Source organism: Phocoena sinus, chromosome 5 (assembly GCF_008692025.1).
Source record: "Phocoena sinus isolate mPhoSin1 chromosome 5, mPhoSin1.pri, whole genome shotgun sequence".
Classification (NCBI taxonomy): domain Eukaryota; kingdom Metazoa; phylum Chordata; class Mammalia; order Artiodactyla; family Phocoenidae; genus Phocoena; species Phocoena sinus.
The window spans coordinates 122809221-122828381 of NC_045767.1; the positions used below are offsets into that span (position 1 = coordinate 122809221).

The 19161-nt window shown below is 43.5% G+C and overlaps 1 protein-coding gene and 1 long non-coding RNA gene across 5 annotated transcripts in view; one reads left to right on the forward strand and one right to left on the reverse strand.

The window, feature by feature from the left end:
* Positions 1-1217: 1217 nt before the first annotated feature.
* LOC116754118 lies at positions 1218-2532 on the reverse strand. Its single transcript, XR_004349958.1, has 2 exons — positions 2375-2532; positions 1218-1844 (listed from the first exon to the last, which is right to left on the reverse strand). It is a non-coding gene; the product is annotated as an uncharacterized LOC116754118 (long non-coding RNA).
* A 74-nt stretch (positions 2533-2606) lies between these two features.
* TSPAN5 (tetraspanin 5) overlaps positions 2607-19161 on the forward strand; it is a 183862-nt gene continuing 167307 nt past the window's right edge. For 3 of the 4 annotated variants that reach the window (XM_032632319.1, XM_032632318.1, XM_032632316.1), the window contains exon 1: positions 2626-3098. In XM_032632319.1, coding sequence (XP_032488210.1) covers positions 3018-3098 — 81 coding nt within the window. In that variant the 5' untranslated portion in view covers positions 2626-3017. Of the gene's footprint in view, positions 3099-19161 lie in introns of all 4 variants that reach the window. The other variant, XM_032632315.1, reaches the window with a different exon arrangement.

A 19161-nucleotide genomic window follows, 5' to 3' on the forward strand; every position in this document is an offset into this window, starting at 1 on the left:
ATAATGACACCTGCAATGTATGAGCAAACCATTGCTTATTATCTCTATATCTTTATCACTGGTTTGTTTTAACATCTATTTCTTTAGTTACTATAAGGTTAATTTTCACCATATATTTATTATTACTATTTGATGTCTTTGTATGTGATTTGTTTGTTTTCTGTTTATACTCAATAACTGAGATTCTATATTTTAATTAAGCTGTATGAGCCCTACTTATAGATATTCATACTTTTTTTTATATTTGCTGTCACTTCTTTTCTTTTTTCGGTTTAGGTTTGTCTAAAATAATGTTTGACACATAGAAGTTTTAGGTATTACCCAGTCATATCCATTGATCATTTCCCTCGATTGCTTCTAAGTTGAGGAAGACTTCTAGCCAGAGGTTTAACAAATAGTATTTTCTGGTTTGCTTTAAAAAATACATTTAACTCGGGCTTCCCTGGTGGCGCAGTGGTTGAGAGTCCGCCTGCCCCTGCAGGGGATGCGGGTTCGTGCCCTGGACCGGGAAGATCCCACATGCCGCGAAACAGCTAGGCCCGTGAGCCATGGTCGCTGAGCCTGCGCATCCGGAGCCTGTGCTCCGCAACGGGAGAGGCCACAACAGTGAGAGGCCCGCGTACCGCAAAAAAAAAAAAAAAAAAAAAAAATACATTTAACTCATAAATCCTCCTTGGACTTGCTTTTGACATATGAAATGAGAACTCAACTAGCCCCCCTGCCCCAAATTACCAGTGAGTTATCTGAACTTCCCCTTCTCTGTTGAGTTTTATTTCAAAGGTAAATCCTGTTTAGGGATCAGCTCAGTCATCAACTGGATCTAATTTCTAGTCCTTTTCTGAGTTGTGTCATATCAGCTTAAGATAGACCTTTCCTTTGATTTATCCAGGAATCTGCAGGAACTGTTTTATTTATGCACAGAAAGAATTACAATATAGCACCAGTGGGCTTAGGTAAAGCTTGTCAGTGCCTTCCTGTTAGTAGGGAATCTGCTGCTAAGAGCAGACTTTACCTTTCAAGCCCACCAGATTGGTGGTAGTACTATGCTGTGTGTTTTGGGTGGGTGGAGGACACTTTTGAGGGTTATTTCATCCAAACGGCTCAAGTCACTGTTAACCAGTGTCATAATTCTAGAATCTCCTGGTTCTTCCACCTTTGTGGGGACCCTGGCTCCTACCTGTGGCCTCAATATAGCCCCAATTCCTCTCAAGGCCAAGTCTACTTAAGTGCGATTTATTGCAAGAAAAAGTAACTTCTTGCTCCTCCACATAACAGGTTGTCAACAAGCCAGCTAGTTTTTGAGAAAAGTGAGAAGTAGTTAACCAGGGAAGCCCTAGGACAAAGGTTCTCAAGCATACTTAAGTATCATGTGAGAGCTTAGGAAACATGCAGATTTCTGTGCCCAGTACCAGGTTACACGGGGTGGTACTGGAAAAATTTCCTGATCTCATCTCTTTGTTTCTGAAGCTTTCTGAAGCCTTAAAAAAAATTCCCACAGATGTTTACCCACAGTTCTGAGCGGTTCTTCATTCTTTTTCCATGAAATACTGGTACCCGCTTGTCAGCACCTATGAAAGTGCTCCAGGCGGGAGGCAGATACACAACTAACGGGCACACCTTCTCAGGTAGGGCTCCAATACAATTTCCAGGCACGTTCCATCCTTCCTCAGAGGTCAAAAGCGTAACCGTTCATGATCTATTAACTCAATTCGGATTCCCCGGAAGACCATCCTGGAACGCCTCGCTGGATTCCTTCTTAGAGTTAAGATCAGTCAAGTTCCTTCGGCACTATTCCGTCTCGTGGGAGCATTTGCAATCCGGGTTTCTGTTGTTGGCAACTGGCCCTAGGGCAAGGATTGTATCCCGGGTCAGGATTCCTTTGGGCCATCTCTCCTTCCGCGTCCCCATTTCTAGGATAAGCCTATTTCTCCCGCAGGTGGGGAAGTTGGGCTGGAGCCGCATGCAACCCTCCCGATTCGCTGCCCCCATTTCCCATCTCTCTTTTCTCCCCCTTCCCTAACACCTTATCCTTCCCCTTTGCTCCCAGCAGTCTACGACCCCTTTCCTCTCCGGCTCAGTGGCCCGGCGTCTTCTATTGCCACAAAACCGGGTGGTGGAGCAGGAGCCGTGAGTGTGGCTACACCCAGAACGGAGGCTCGTCCGGGGGTCGCGGGGAAGATTCTCACTCAGGATCCCTACTGTCGCCCCAAAGCGACCCTTTCCCCCGCGTCCCTCCAGAAGCTGCCTGCTGCTGCCGGTGGCAGAGGGGGACCCGCTGCTCATCAACCCCCGTCACTCCTCCAGGCTGCTCCCAATGGGCGTGCTACCCGGGCACCAATACTTCTCCCTCCGCCCGGCCATCCTCCCCACCTACCCCGCTGCAGTGCTCGCGGGTCGGCGGCGCTCCGGGCTGGCCTGAGGACGGGCGAGGATGGAGGGAGCAGCAGGAGCGGAGAGCGCTAGAACGAGGGGGCGGCGCGCGTACTTCGTCCCACCGCCATCCGGGAGAGCCCGAGCCCGTGCGCGCGCGCACCTCGCTGAGGCTCCGGCGGCGGGAGGCGGGCGGAGCTGCGGGCGGCGCGGGCGGAGCGATCGGCGGGCGGAGCGAGGGGTGGGAGGGAGCTCGCGAGCCGGCAGGCGGGCGAGGAGCGTCTCCTCCAGCATCTGCCGCGGCCGCGTTTGCCCGGAGACTGACCGACGGACGGATCGTCTGGCGGACGGGCTTGGGAGCTCGCCTTGTGCTCGGGGCCAGCTCCAGCGAGGCTCGGGGCTTGCAGCACGCGCTTCCCCGCCCGCTCGCGGCCATCCCGGCTCCGGCGGCCTCGGCGCGCGAGGGGCTGGACGTGCGGGAGCCGGTCTCCGCAGGTCGGTCCTTGCGCTGCTCAGCCCCGACCGCTGCGCTGCGGCCCCCGAGCGGCGTCCCTGAGCCCCAGCTCCCTGCCGTGCTGCTCCGAGCAACGGTGCTCAGGGGCTCCAAACTCGGGCTGCCGGGGCAAGTGCCTTCATGAACCCAGAGGATGTCCGGGAAGCATTACAAGGGTCCTGAAGTCAGTTGTTGCATCAAATATTTCATATTTGGCTTCAATGTCATATTTTGGGTAAGTTGGAGCGCTTCTGGGATTTCGACTATCGTGGCCGATCGATTCGCGACGATTTCCCCCACGTTGCTCTCTGCGTTTACTTTTCGCAGCCCTTCGGGCGCTTGCGGTAGCACGGAGAGGCATTTGCCTTCCGCCTTTTCAGCCTGCGCGTTGGAGAGATAAACATTTAATCCTTTCTAGGAACGCGAAGAGGTAAAAAGAAAAACCGAGCCGGAAAGGGGGCACCCAGGCCTTGGGGTGGCTTTTTAAGGGAGGAATAGCGTGGATGCAGATGAAAGAAAGGGCTCGGCAGTTTGAGAGATGAGCAACCACTCGAATGAGATTTGCTCCCGGTGGGATATGGATGTTGGGCTGAGCGTGGTGTCATAATAGGGAAGGCTAATCGGGCAGACCCGACCCTGAGGTCCACCTTCTAACAAGGATCTGATTGGACGAGGGCTTGGCTCCGTGTTGCCGCGGCTGGTCTGTGCCATGTTCAGCGTGTATCTTCTTGCACCATCTCGGGCTTTGTGTAGGATGCAGATGCGGTGGTATACGGTTCTGTAATGTGCACGTAAATAACGCTTCCTGCACGCTCTTCCCCTTCATCTGGAAAGCGCTCCTTTTGCGTAATGGACTGACCAGTGGGCGTGTGGGCTGGAGGGATTTATTTCTCTCTCTGTATTATTGTCAGGATAAGAGGAAGTCACCATCAACATATGTTTCAGTGTGTCCGTGCCTCACGTCCTCCTTTCTGAGGAGTGACATAGAGCGGGCCGTTTTGGGGAAACCTTGGAGAAATGCAGAGGAGAAGGTGTACGAGGCATGTTTTATGGGGCTACTGGGAGAGCAAATGCTTGAAGGAAAGATTCAGACCATGCTTTGCTGGCGCTACAATGTGCTGGGCACCTATTGTAATTAGGCTGGGATGCCTACTCTTTTGTTTTGTTTGAATTCTTTTCCTTGATCTCACAAACATGTTCAGCGACCAGACAAAGAGTTCACTAGGACAAGAGGAAAACGTTGGTTCAAAGATCGTGTTATTTTTCCTTTCCATCCCATCCCATCCCATCCTTTTCCTTATTGGGCACTCCTCCTGCCCCCCACTCTTCCCCCCATGGAAAGTAAAGATGGTGGCTGTCTGGGGTGGGGGCGGTTCTCCAAGTTGCTGTTCAGTGTAGGTTCAGTGTGAGATAAACAATAATCTAGTCGTGGGATCAATAATAATCCACAACAGTCTTAACACGGTGCATTTATTTTGATTCTCCTTTAATTTTGGCCATATGCTGTAAACATATACATCGATGAGAATAGTTGTCAATACAGCTTTTTATATTCTTGTTTTTTCTGCCACACATGTACTAGGCTATTTTATTTTTATTTTCTGTTTTCTGTAGGAGTACCTTGCACTGCTCATGAATGTTTTGCAAAAGGAAATGGGAGGGATTGGAGACCACTTTCTGTGTCAGCATGTCATCTGGCCTCAGGACTGATGATGAAGGGGGACACATGAATAAATATCAGATCTAGTCTTTCACAGGCCATTTTTGCCAGGGATTGGACATGATTCCTGTTAGCAGTCACCCCCCTCCCTGCAGTCAAACACTGCTACAAATATAGGAAGAAGAAATTATTTTCTTTCCTTGCTTCCTTTTTTTCAACCCTTGTTGGAAATGTTTAAAAGTCACATTTCTGGGTGAGGCATTTTGATTTTATCTGAACTTGAAACTTTCATAACTTTGAGAGTCAAGGACTACCGAATTGGGACGGGATCTTGTTGTTGTAATGAGTCCAAGCCTCTTGATTCTACTTGAACACTTCTAAAAGTTGCACATTTCAGCAGCTAGGCAACAAAAAGTACCTAGGGGCTTTCTCTGCAGTTTCGTAGCAGGAGGTGGAAAAGAAATAAAGGGATTTGGGCCTGTCTCCCTGACAGTTTGGTGTAATTTTGTAGTGTATAGAGGCATATTGAGTATTTTCTGTGGATTAGGTTGTAGCAAAACCTCTGGAACTGTGGAGAGCTTCAAAGAATTGCAGAGTGCTTGCATAGAGAGTTGCAGAAGAGAGTCATGTCTTATCTCATTTTGAAGGTCTTCATCTCTTGGGGGAAGTCTTATGGGAAGCCTGAAAAGAGATGTAGGCTGTGGAACTAAACCAGCTGCCCCAGGCAGAATTGTTATGTAGATGCCTTTGTTACAAGGGCCCTTCTCTTACTCTGCTTTCTACACACCTTGTCCCTCCTTTCTGTGCCTAAAGCCTTCCACTCATATACACCCTCATACCTTTCCTATCCTGCTGTCTGCTTCAAAATTACCCCATATTGGAATCTCTGAGTTTTTAGTACCCTGGTCTCTAGAGTGATATCAGCAGGAAGGTAGTCATGATACTTGATCCCAGTAACTCAGACTAAGATGTTATTGACTGGAGAACTGGGGTCAGGAATGGGCAGCCTGCTTCTGTAAATTTGTTATTGCTATTACAAATTCTGTAGATTTGTTTTTGCTACATAACAAACAACCCCAAAGCTTAGTGGTTTAAAATAAAACTTTATTCTATCTGACAGTTCTGTGATTTGACCAGGCTCATGTGGGTGATTTGCACTTGGAATGGCCCATGCAGTTGCAGTGAGATGTGGCTGGGCTGGAGTTAACTGAAGGCTCACTGGAGTGGGATGCCCAAGGGGGTACCCTCACATGACCGGCAGGTGATGCCTGCTGAGAGTTCAGCCAGGTTTGTTGGCTAGAGCACCTAAACGTGGCCTCTTCCTGTCTTTGAGACTGGCAGAAGAAACTTGCAGCCAGTGAAGGCTACTCCCGGAACTGGCCCAGTGTCAGTTTCATCTATTCCACTGGTTTAAGCAGGAGTGGAGCCTGCTCAGTTTCAAAGTGCTGAGGAAGGAAATTCCCTCTTTTGTCAGACAGGTGTCAGGGTCGTGTGGGTTGTGGCCATCTTTGGAAAATAGTCTTCTGCACTGAGCCTTAATTTCATTTATAAAGGAAAGATAACATTATCCAATAGAGTTGCAGATTCAAGGATGCAATCAGATAAGATATTATCCAGCACAGTGTCTCAGTATTTAACAAATGGTGAATATGGTCTGTGTCATTGTCTCCAGATTTTGTACTAGTTCCACCCTGGCTATAAAACTAAGAATACCTTAGCTTGCTCCTTTGGCAACATTGCTACCAGGTAATGATGCTCCTCTTAGTATCTGCCAAGGAGATGAGGCGAATGGATTCCGTAGATTGGATCGTCACGTATTTGAAAAAAAGCACTACGGATCAGTGGAACTGAGTGACTTGGGAGAACCAAGTCATTTTTCTCTTCTCTTTGCTGTACAAAGATTAGAAAGCCTTGGATCCTTGAGGCCAAATTTCTCTTTGTTGTGCTAGCAAATATTACACTGTATCTTTTTTTTTTTTTTTTTTTTTTTTTTTTTTGCGTTATGCGGGCCTCTCACTGTTGTGGCCTCTCCAATTGCGGAGCACAGGCTCCGGACGCGCAGGCTCAGCGGCCATGGCTCACGGGCCCAGCCGCTCCGCGGCATGTGGGATCTTCCCGGACCGGGGCACGAACCTGTGTCCCCTGCATCGGCAGGCGGACTCTCAACCACTGCGCCACCAGGGAAGCCTACATTGTATCTTTAAGTGGAGGTTTATCCAGGTTTGATGGCAGAATGTTGCATCTCATCTGTTTCCACAGGGCTTAAATTCAGAGAGGAGAGAGATTTAGGGAACCTTGCCGGGGGCATAAGTATGAAGTCTTATCTTATGATTCACTATAAATTGTAAGATGTTCTGGAATGATGATACGTCAGCAGTTTATAAGTCATAATTTTTGTTTTAATTTGCTAGACATCTGTTAGCTTCGATGGCAACCATATGGGAGTCTAAACTGCCTTTTGAATTACAAGGAGATGGTAGGAAGAAAGCTAAATATGGTTATGAAAGTGTCAAATGGGAAAAGTGTAAGAAGGGTGTATAGACCTAAGTAGGGAAAGTAATTGAATACTGACTTGCTTGCTCTGGCCTCTCACTCCTGGGTCAGTGAGAAAGCACTGAAGCATTCTCACTTGATGCTCTGCCTGGAAGATTGAAATAAAGCCAAGGGGAAAAGTTGGAAAACCAAATAATGTTTCACCCACCATAAAATTGCCGAGGTGAGCTCATTTAGATGGATCACTCTGTCTTACTTAATATGGCCACAGTAATCATTAGTCCCTGGCAAAAGGTGAAAGTAACCTGTATTTTAACAGAGCTTTATAATTACGACGTCTTTCTTCTAAGCATCTCAAAGCATCTTCCAGGCATATTATGACATCTTTGTGACAGATGTAGAAATTGGAGAACAGAGACGTGGAGTGATGTTTGAAGAACATATCTGGGTTCACTTTTGGAGTGTTAAGTCTCTTTCAATAACTATAGCCCTAGCTTCTCATTTGAATCTTATTTTAGAAGATGCTTGTTATTCTAAAATAAAACATCAAGTAAGTCATTTACATCTGTTCATAATTGAAAAGTGATAAAGTTTTTGCATATGTCTTAACACCACCCGCAAGCACACAAAAGTTAGGATGAAAATGTGAAAGAGTATGATAGAATAATAAACTATTGTGTAGTCTACTGAAAATTCATAAATGAAAAATGGAGTATTAAAGACTGTTATTAAAGCGTTATTAAAGTGTTCTTGAGTCACATGCTTCTTTCTATGTGTAACACTGATGCCTGTCTTAAAATTCTAACTATAGGCTGCTGAATCACCATCCTTCTCTAGAATATAAGGTCTCCAACTGCAGGGACTGTCTCTCAGTTATTTTCATAAGCTCAGTGTCTAGTATATTGTCTGAAACAGTAGGTGTTTAATAAATATTTGTTGAATGAATAAATTATGAAATCATTGGAGAGTACATAGGCATCATCTCCTCTAACTTACTATTCAGTGAGGCATTTTCTCTCAAACATCCTGCCAACCCTCCTTAGGATGGATCTGTTTGGGGACCACTTTAATCATTTGAGAGTTTCATCTTTCTTGCAAACTAGGTGTAGTTTTCCCTTGGAACTTCCATCTTCCTAATATACTGTTGTAGATTTTTAATTTTATTTGGAAACTGTCTCATACCTGCAGAGAAATTGCAAGTAGTACAATTTGTTTTTATCCTGAATCATCTGAGAAAAAGTTGCCAGCATGACGGCTATAACACCAATACTTCAGTGTATATGTTCTAGGATGTTCTCCTAGATAACCACAGTATAGCCATCATAGCCAGGAAATTACCACTGATACATTACCACCATCTAAATCTTAGATCTCATTCAAGTTTCCGGGTTGTTCCAATCATGTCTTCTAAAGCAAAGAAATTCAGTTCAGAAGACACGTTGTATTTAGTTGGATCTTTTTAGTCTCTTTCAGTCTTTCACTGTCAGGTTCTTGACGCTTTTGAAGATTTAAAACTAGTTATTTTGTAGAATGTCCCTTAATTTGGGTTGGTCTGCCATTTTGTCATTCTTAGATTCAGGCTGTGCATCTTTGGCAGGAGAATTACAGAAATGGTGCTGTGTTCCTCTCATTGCATCCGTCAAGTGGCACTGATTTCTGTTTGTGTTTGTTCCATTAGTGATGATGGTCACTTGATTAAAGCGTTGTCTGCCAAATCTCTCCACCATAAAGTGACTCTTTTCCCTTTTGTAATTTATACATATTTTGTGGCAAGTTATTGTGAAATTATGTATTAAAAAGCCCATTCCTCATCAGAATTTTGATTGATTAATTAATATCAGTAAGAACTTTTGATCTCTTTTGTTCCAGTATGTTTTAATTAAACTGTTACTCTCGTTACTTACTTTGATGTTCCCATTAGTTCCAGGTTTGGCAGTCAGTGGCAGTCTTTTCTGCCCTTTAACTCCCATCGCTCTTTGAGCCCTTCTTTGCTTTCTGGCAGAACAACATGTTCCAAGCTCATCTTTTGTATCAGCCATTTCTCCAAGGAGCCCTGGTTCCTTTGCATAGAGAATGATATTTAGAAGCCAAGATCTGGTTGCTAAGTGTGCTCATTGCTTTGAGGCTATCACCACCCCTGGGGCCTCTCAGTGGACAGGACTACGGAATATGTGTATGTATATACACATGTGTACACATACACATGTTTACATCTGCATTGCTATATCCAGCTATATAGTTTGAAAACCACGAGTTCACACTGGTATCTCAAATCCCTATCTGACACGACAGGGTTTATTTTAGGTTTTTCCTTTTCCATATTTATAACTCCCTTCTTTGACAGTGAGAATCCTAGCTCCAATTGTTCTTAACGATTTACTTATTTGATTAAATCTCCCCCTATGTAGGCAGTCTTCCACTGCTGCCCCTGCCCCTCACAGGGTTGCCCTCCTTAACTGCTTTTGCTCCAGCATGCCGTGCCACAACCTACTTCCCACCGTGAACACCTTTCTCTGATACCCTGCTCTGGGCTTCCACATCCCTCCCCATACCTGTTCCTGGACAAAGGCTTACCTTCCCTTGTCCCCACTTTAGGACTGAATTTCTCAGGAAAGAGAAGGGGAAGGGCCTAGGTTACTCTTATGCATACAATATAAGACATATCTCCCTGGGCATAGACCTTTGTTATTTAAAAACAGCCATGATGCCATTCCTAAACCCTCTGCTTTCCATCTTTAAAGGCTCTTGGTTTTTCCATGTCTTCTTCATACACTATTTCCAGATGGTTCTTTGCCCTGATTAAGGTACTCTGCCTATGGTCCCATTTGGACACACCTCCGTGAATGTAGCGACCAGAATGAAACACGTTTTTCACACACCATTCCTACCATCCAGAGAGCGGTGGGTGGTTATTCTCAAACTCCCCCTTAAGTCTGTAGCCCAGGAGGCAGAGCCTGGATTCATCTTGGAGTAAGTTACTCTCGCACATTATTTTCTCAGTTGCTCATCTAAAATATGGCAAAAATCATTCCAATAGCTTTGCAGAGTTATCCAGTATTAAATGGGATCATGCACATGAAGGTGCTTTCTACAAGGTAAATCTCTCAGTACAAATAGTAGTTATTAACCCAGGCTAAACTGCATATGCTTTTTGGTAGCCGGAGAACATAGTTGGCTCAAGTTGTGTTTCTAGTGAAATGGAACCTTTATCTCTTTTTCAAGTGAACTTCTGTTAAACCCATCTCCCTAGACTAAGTGCGAGTCACAAGCCCTAACCCTCCAGTTAATTATTTGAATTTAGATTTAGTACTACATATTTATTCCATTTAAATGTCTTATTCTGACCCGGTGGTTTTCAAACCATGCTACCAGCAGCACTAGGCTTCCTTGAGGTGTACCGGGGCCTGAGTGGGTTTCTGCCCTCTCTTTCTCCTGGAGAAGCTCAACCAGTAGGTTTGATATTTTGAGATATCGTAAAGGGTTTTGCTTGCAAAAGGGGTCTACTGCTTAAACAAACAATTGAAAACCACCATTCTAGCCTTCAGATAATTTTAAATCTTGAAGGTCAAGGCAAGTTTAGAAAACATTATTCCTCACATGGGTTTTTCTCCTGTGGGTTTTTCTTCATGCATAGGACGTCCCTCTCCCTGATCAGGGGTGACTTCTGTAGGATTCATTGATATTTCAGGTGCCTTTATAGGCACAGCAGCATAACCAGTGAATTGTTAGGAAATTTCAGTCTGATTCTGAGTCTGTAAGTCCGGGATGGGGCCCTGGACTGATTCTGTAGGTCCACCAGGGAATCTGATTCTGTAGGTCCAGGGAATCTTGATTCTGTAGGTCTGGGATGGGGCCCTGGACTTAGTGGGGATTTTTTTGTTTTTTTTGTTTTTAATCCCTGCAGGTGATTTTTGCCTTTTGGGAGGTCTGAGGTCTTCTGCCAGCGTTCAGTGGGTGTTCTGTAGGAGTTGTTCCACGTGTAGATGTATTTTTGATGTATCTGTGGGGAGGAAGGTGATCTCTGTGTCTTACTCTTCTGCCATCTTCCCCCTCTCCCCCGCTGCAGGTGATTTTGATGCCCAGCTGAGGTGGAGAAGCTCTAGCTTGTTTTTCTTGGCAAGATGTGGCATCTCTTGCCATTACTCTCTGGAGGGGGAGCTGGGAGTGGGTGGTATAGGGCTATGACCAAATGGTGACTGATTTCACCAGCACATGAAGCTAGTGTTCTTTGCTTATGAGAAAAAAATAATGTGGCCTATTTTATCCCTCATGGAATTGTTTTTATTAATCCATAAATGCCAGTTTATTTTTAAACCTGAAAGCCCTAAAAGCAAAATGAGAAAATCTCTGCTAAAGAGAACCTCTTGTGCTGCAATTAGTAGGCTAAAAATTAGCATCACATTGGGATAGGAGCTAGTTATTTATTCGACAGGAACATTGAAGAAATAGACATTTGTTCCTTTGCCCTTGCTGTCCTGCACACTTTAGCACAGTGGACTGGGTCTAAACACAGCTGCAAGACAGCAAACGGTCCTCCCCTTCACAAACCAGCCTCCCTGTCCAAGGTGCCCTTCCTTTCAGGCTGTTTCCAGAGGCTTCCTTCCATGCCCCCAGCCCTGAGTATCTTCATCTGGGGGTGGGAAGAAGGGGAGTTGCTTTCTGCACCTCTGTGGCAGTTCCGTTGACTTCCCTCTGCTGTCATGCCAAGCAGGGACATTTCTTTTCTCGTATCCAAGTTTGCAGCACTGTCACGGAGAGCTGACAGTAAAGCAAACACAGGAGACCCAAACCTGGTATTTGTCAGTTTTCCTTACAAAGAAAAGTTTCAATGTGGAACATTCAGAGTGTGCACAAAAAGTTTTTCATTTTTCCCCCTGATGTCTTCCTTTTCGTCTACCCCTTTTAGAAACAAAAAAATGAGGTATTAAATTATGGCTAGGCACCTAAAGTGGAAATCTTTTGAAAGAAAGAAAATTTTGAATAAAAATCTAAATGATTTCTCTGAGATGTTTTACTGGGGCATAGTTATCAGCACTCCTAAACAAACATACCCAGAATGGCGTACACACCCTGTGGTTAGCGCTATGGTATTATCTGTCTGTACATAAAGGATTGTTAATTATGAAATGTAAGGTATAATTTTTAAGTAACGTAATCACCAACCTCAATAACAAAATAGCAATGGTATTTGGAAGTGTTTGGCCAAACATTTTGGCTCTTCTCATTGAAAAGGCATAGTGATGTTCTATACCTCTTCCAGCTACTATTTACTATTTGGATAAGTATTGCAAGACATAGGGCTCTTTTTACTTGTTGAAAAATTGCTTTCTAAATTATAGTTGGCGCTTAGTCCTGAATTTCTAAAAATCTGGAGGGAACAGCTGTTGCTCTAATAAATATTCAGGCCAGCTATTTTAATGCTTTGTACTTAAGTCATCCTAATAAAAGGGATACTTGACTTAAGCATTTCTCAAAGTATAATGTTTTGCTTCCAACAAAAATTTCCCCCAACTGTTAATATTTCCCCCAAAGCAGCCTTAAAACTTAATTCTGCCAAGTGAGTAGTTCTAATCACTCCTGAAGCATTTAATGCCCAAACTCAGTTTTCCTGTTTTAAGGTACAGTCCTATCAATATAGCTCAGTCCCTTAACTTGTGAAGATTCCACAGTCACTGACCTTCAAGGAAAATTCTTTATAGGGTCTAGTATTAGAGAGTGATAGAAGGTTTATGCTGGGTTGGGCATTCTGGCGCTCTGGTGGTAGGCAGGCAGAAGTCTGGTGTTAAGGAGTTTGGGTTTTGAGTATGTCTGGATTTTTACCCAGCTCCATTCGCAGGCTTGTGATCTTAGGCTACTTAAGGGCATGTCTCCCCATCTGCAAAATGGCATTCTTAGCTGTAGTATTAACGTTGTTATCAGTAATATTAAGACCCAACATCTACCTCACAGTCACGAGGATTAGAGGAGTTAATATTCTAAACGGCTTAGACTAATCAATAGGTATTAGCAATTATTACTCTATTCTCCTCAACACCCATAATTTCATTTGGTGTTTTTTTTTTCTTGACTTCTTTCAGAACCATTACAGTAATCTTACATTGTAACATGTATTTTTTGTTCTCTGTAATGTTCTGCCTACATAAGTACATTCCTAAAATAACTAAAGGAAAAAAAAAGGTCTAACAAATGTTCACAATATTCTTTTCATTGTAATGAATAGCATGTAATTCTTATCATGGATACCAGACCATGAATTCATGTCTATTGTTTGTTGTTAATTTGCCCATTTTTCTTTACCCGTTAGCTTCACTCTTCTTCATTTTCTTTGCAAAACGAAACTGTCTCATATCGGTGTTTTGTACTGGGAAGTTGAGTTTCTGATGTTGGACTCTGGTGTTAGGCCTAGCACCGGGGAGAAATAGAAACATTTTATTAAAACCTGTTAAATCGGGATATTGTGGAAATGCCTAGATGGCTATAAGTATATATATTTAGCTTTTATGGTGTCATAAGTCCTGTATATTTTGGTCATTGTTTTCCTCTGTATTTCCGACACAGTCTTTAGGCTGTGAAGGTGAACACTGAGTCAGCAACACAGGTAATTCAGGCTTTCCCCTTGGATGTCTTTCCAACTGATGAAGGAGTAGGATTTTGGCCTGAACTACCTGGATCATTGACTAATTGGGCCATCTATCTTGGGAATGAGTGACTGCCTGGCTTCTCCTTTGAAGCGTTACTGGGCTGCCCTGAGAGCTGTGCTCTTTTGCTTCCAGCACTATCACCTGATGCAGAAGACCTGGGCTGCCCTATTTCCAAAGCATAATTCTCTCTCTAACGGGGCTCAACTCTGGGAGAAAAGGCCAGGACATGTTAATTCAGTAGGTCCAAGGAGCCTTGGCACTCATTCCCATGCTGAAGATGTGCAGAAAGCCCCAGCCCTTGAACGGGGAGAGGAGGGATGAAGGGGAGGGTTAGGTAGAATTTTTACTGTAGTATTCGTTAGTAAAAAAGATGATTTATGGGCTTCCCCGGTGGCGCAGTGGTTGAGAGTCCGCCTGCCGATGCAGGGGACGCGGGTTCATGACCCGGTCTGGGAAGATCCCACGTGCCGCGGAGCGGCTGGGCCCGTGAGCCATGGCCGCTGGGCCTGCGCATCCGGAGCCTGTGCTCCGCAACGGGAGAGGCCACAACAGTGAGAGGCCCGCGTACCGCAAAAATATAAAAAAAAGATGATTTATGTGGCCGGATAGGACATCATAGGAGCATGCTTAAAGTCATTTTAGCTTACTGTAGCATCCCCAACGCTGCCACTTTAGACCCACTCACTGACCTCACAATCCACTGATGGTTTGTGACCCCCCGTGGGGAAAGCACTGAGTTTTCTCCTTGTCGTCAGCTCTCCGCTAGTTGGTTTCGTTGAGGGTCTGAAGGATGGCCACCTGATAAACCGAAGCAGCGAATCTCAAAGCTCAGGCGTTTGCAAACTGCCTGCATGGTTTTGGACAAACTGTTGTGCCACCCCAGAGTTTTGTAAAATTTAAGTCACGTGGGAAACTCGTTTCAAATGCAGATTCTGATTCGGTAGGTGTGAGAGGGGCCGAAGATCCAGTACCTTAACGCGCTCCCGGGTGAGGCTGGTGCTTCTGGTCCACTGATCTCATTTTCAGTTTCAAGGATCTGGACCATTTCAAACGTATTCTTTCCCTTTAAATCGACTCCGTTTTTAAACCTTAAATACATTTATTTAAAAAGGAAACTTGAAAAATATCACTATTCAGATACATACAATGACAGTAATATGGCTTGTTAACTTCCAGGTAGCTCTTGGTGCCTGCTGGCAGGCCTGACTTGGAGGCTTATTTTCCTTTGTTACAGTGGAAGTTAACAAGTGTACAAAGTATTCAGCATCCTGGGATCAAATGGAGACTTTCTCCTTGACTAGACCAGAGGATTAAAAGAGAGTTGAAAAGGAAATGACTTTCTTATTTAAGGTTATTTAATACTGTATTCTAAAATTGTCTCCTCTGGCACCCCAGGTCACCAGGGAATCTCACTTTGGGGAACACTGCTTTTAAGTAATTTGCAGGAAGACATGCATTTATAAGCTGAAACCTGTTAGCAAGATGGGTGAATCTCTAGAGGTAAAATGATTGGGGGGATGTGTTCAGATTCTTGCCGACTCCAGGTTCTGTTTTCTGTTGGGAAAAAAGAGGGGTACCCCCAATTTATGAAAAATTGCTACCCCCAGGCCCAGTGAATAATTACATCTTAGGTTTAAAAGGGAAAATGCTTTGGAAAATTGGATTTCAGGCGAACAGAAAGTCAACCTGAAATACTTAGGAAATCTATCAGTGGGTTTCTTCCTCTACACCTCCCCCATCTCCTCTTCCTTCAAGTTACTATTGATTATGTTCAATTTGGAATGAATCCATTTATTTGATGCATTTTTTAGAATAGGGTACTTTCTTTATACTTTTTTATTGTAAAAACAATACAGCAACATTAATATACCTTGTTTTTTAAGGAAAAGAAATTCACCACATTCCAGTAACTTTCAGTTCAATTATATTAAAAGTAGAGACTCAGTCAAGTGCTCTGAGAGCAGTGAACAAACACCCCAAAACAAACAAACAAACAGCCCATTTTAGAGTTTCAGTGGTAGTCACTTACAAGGATTCAAATTTAGCAAACCGCAGTCACTTAACTTTGTAAAGGAAGAATGTGCTTTTCCATCACTAGCTTTTAAGCATTTCTTCTGACTTCACCAGTATATCCCCCCTCAGGACAACATTTAGAATAAGTGTTTCAACATACAGAACAAACACCTTGTGAATAAACATCAATTTCACACAAGGAAAAAAAATCAATAAATCTGCTTTAGGCATTTGAAAAACCCTGTACTTTTAAAGGAAGGAGTTATAGTGTTAAGTAATTGAAAAACAAAACCCCCCAAAAACCCAGGCTCTTAGCTTTAAATGTTTTTCAACATGACCTTTACTTAGAAAAATGTAGTTGGAACTTTCTGAACACCTGTTTCATTGTTGGTGCCTGCTTATTCAAGGATGGACAGCAACTGCCCACATGGCAACTCATGTGAGAAATTCTACTCTATTTTTTTTTCTAATCTCATAACTGGAATCCTATGGAAAGTAGTGTTTTTTTTGGTACCAGTTCTTTTTAGCTTTGTCTGTTGGGGTTTTTGAAAGAATAAATTGAATGAAGAGGTGGCTAGATGATATGTGGCATTTAAGGTTTTTGCAAGTCTGCAAAGATTTAATAATCCCTAATATTCTTACTGTATGCTTTGAGAGTTTTAAAGTTGCTCTCCAGTGAGGCTCTGAAACAATTGCATAAAAGTTTGAAAATAATGTTTTACTCATTCATCGTTTTTTAAGATATAGAGTCAATATTTTAGAAATAAAAGGATTGCTTTCACTAAAAAGAGGACTGAAATATCTTTTACATTTTGTGAAATACATACATTCCATTTAAAATTGACATATATCCTTGGATATTTAAAATATATATTATCAGTGTATATCCTTCATGCATATTAAATATTGATTTATATCCTTGGATTTTTTTTATGAGTAGATATATGCTTTCTTTGGATAAAGAAAGAAAAACTACCTAAATGATCATATGACCTCCAAACAATTTTATTTGCAATAAAAGATTAAAATTTCCTCATTACAGTATCCTATAAATACGCAAGCTAAATGAAACTTTTTGTAAGTTAAAAATAAAAACCAGAGATCAGTCTTAGTACCTAAGACATAAGCAGGAAAAAAACACTATTCTTGCTTTTTTGGTTCTTAGATGAAGACTAGAAAATAAACTCTTTTGAATTATGAAATTACTGCAGCCTAGCTGGAGGCACCAACAGATCATTAATTATTGCTAAGAACCTTCAGAATGCAGTTTTTTTTTTTTTTTTTTTTTTTTTTTTTTTTTTTTGAGGTACGCGGGCCTCTCACTGTTGTGGCCTCTCCCGTTGCGGAGCACAGGCTCCGGACACGCAGGCTCCGGACGCGCAGCCTCAGCGGCCATGGCTCACGGGCCCAGCCGCTCCGCGGCATGTGGGATCTTCCCGGACCGGGGCACGAACCCGTGTCCCCTGCATCGGCAGGCGGACTCTCAACCACTGCGCCACCAGGGAAGCCCAGAATGCAGTTTTTTAATTTCAAATATCCTTGCTATTGAGTCCCATCCTTACCCCCGCCCCCCATTTTCTGTGAATCTAATTCCAGAACGGAGAAGATAGGGCTTTTTGCTTTGGGGGTAACTAAATCTCTTTCTTACTCTTTAAAAACGTTAACCTGCTGATGAAAGCACAGAAGGTTGGAATTATTTTCAACAGGAATGGCTTTGCAAATATTTAACTGAGTGTTCTTTGGCAGGTCTTTTCGTGCTCAAGTATTGGAACTATCCTTTAATTGGTCTTTTGCATTCTTGATTATATAATCTCAAAACATATGTTGAAACGGACCTCAAAAATCAGTTAGGCTTCTAGTTTTACCTGCCCCTCTCCTCACCTTTTTCCCCCTCTTAATAGTGGAATACTTTTTTTTTCTTTCCATCCAAACTTTTCCGCAAAGCCCCCAATTTATAAAGCAGCCACAGCTGGTGCTCTGGGCGCAGAGCGTCTCTTTGGGCTCGGCGCGTCTCCGTGTCCTCCACGCGTCTCCGTGGCTTCCGCGGTTCCCGGCCTCGCTGCGTGGGAAGAGCGTGCAGAGGGGACGGCGGGTGTCCTGGAGGATTTGATGTCGTGCTGAGGACGGTGGAGAAGGTTTCTGTGTACCATTTACGCGTTGAACGAGGATGAAGTCGGCATTTGGCCTAGTAGGCTGTGTGCTGGCTGAATTGCCCAAGTTTCCAAGTCCCAGTGCTTTGACCGCATTTGGTTCTACTAAACAGCTTTGGCACAGTCATTTTGATTAACATCAACTTGCTTATGTTAAGTAAGTATTCAGGTTATTTATTATGCATTACTCTTGCCTTTGGAATGAGCAGACTCGAAAACTCCTTCTTCATATGAATTCCATATGTGGCTTTTAAGTTAGCAGAGACGCAAAGGCTTCCAATTATATAGCACGTGAAGTTGCATCTTGAATAGATTAATCTTGATGGCATAGATATTATCTGAAATTCTTTGTCATCTCTAATATTGTTCATATTTCATTTAAACAAACTATTAGGTGTTGGAAGATTCTGTGGTGATGAACTTACGAATTAACTTACGAATTCATGTGTCCTACTTGGGTTTTTTATTACTGAAAGTGGATACCCGTGGTATTTGTTATTTGGTTTGCACTGATGTACTCCAGATAGTATGAGGTGACATTTAAAAAGAAAACAAATCCGGTACATTTGCTTTTTATCCCCACACCTCCACCCCAGCCAAGCTAGGTAGAGAATATTGCAGTGTTTAAGATAGTGGTTAAGAGTGAGACTACTTGGGTTCAAATATTGGCCTTGGCACTTCTAAGCTGTGTGACCATGGACAGTTATGTCATCATTCCGGACTGTTTCTTTTGGGCAAAAAGTGGGTAACAGTAAGCCTACCTCTGGGATAACTAAAGATGCAATGCGATGATACATGTGCCAAGCCTGAGCCGGGTGAGCGCTCCGTGACTGCTGACCTTGGAATCAGGTGTGGAATAGATGACTACTTGGGACAGGTGTTGGCTTTTGATTCAGTATCAGCCGGGAAAGGTGTTGTCGGAGTCCGGGAACCTCAACTTTCCTTATTAGGGAAGCGCTGTCTGTATAATAGTGCTTTTCTCTCACGTCAAACTTTGTTTCCTTTGGTGCTTCACCTACTGGAGGAGACTGCGTCTCCACACTTTCCTTCGGCAACTAGATCTATCTGAGAGTTTAGTTTTCTAGCTGGGGCAGCTGCTGCATTCCCCTGCCTCCTGGACCTGATTACTTCTCACGTTTAGCTGCAGCTGTTCACCATGTCCATTGCTGGCATGACCTGATCAGCCCTCTGTTTCTTTATCACAAATGCCAACATTTCTCGTGTCTTGCCTAGAGGGTCATTTTGAGGCCACGAACCTACCTGTTTTTTTGGTTTTTTTTAATGGTAGTATATGCAGAATATTACAGCTCTAATAAAATAAAAATTCTAATAACAGAAATA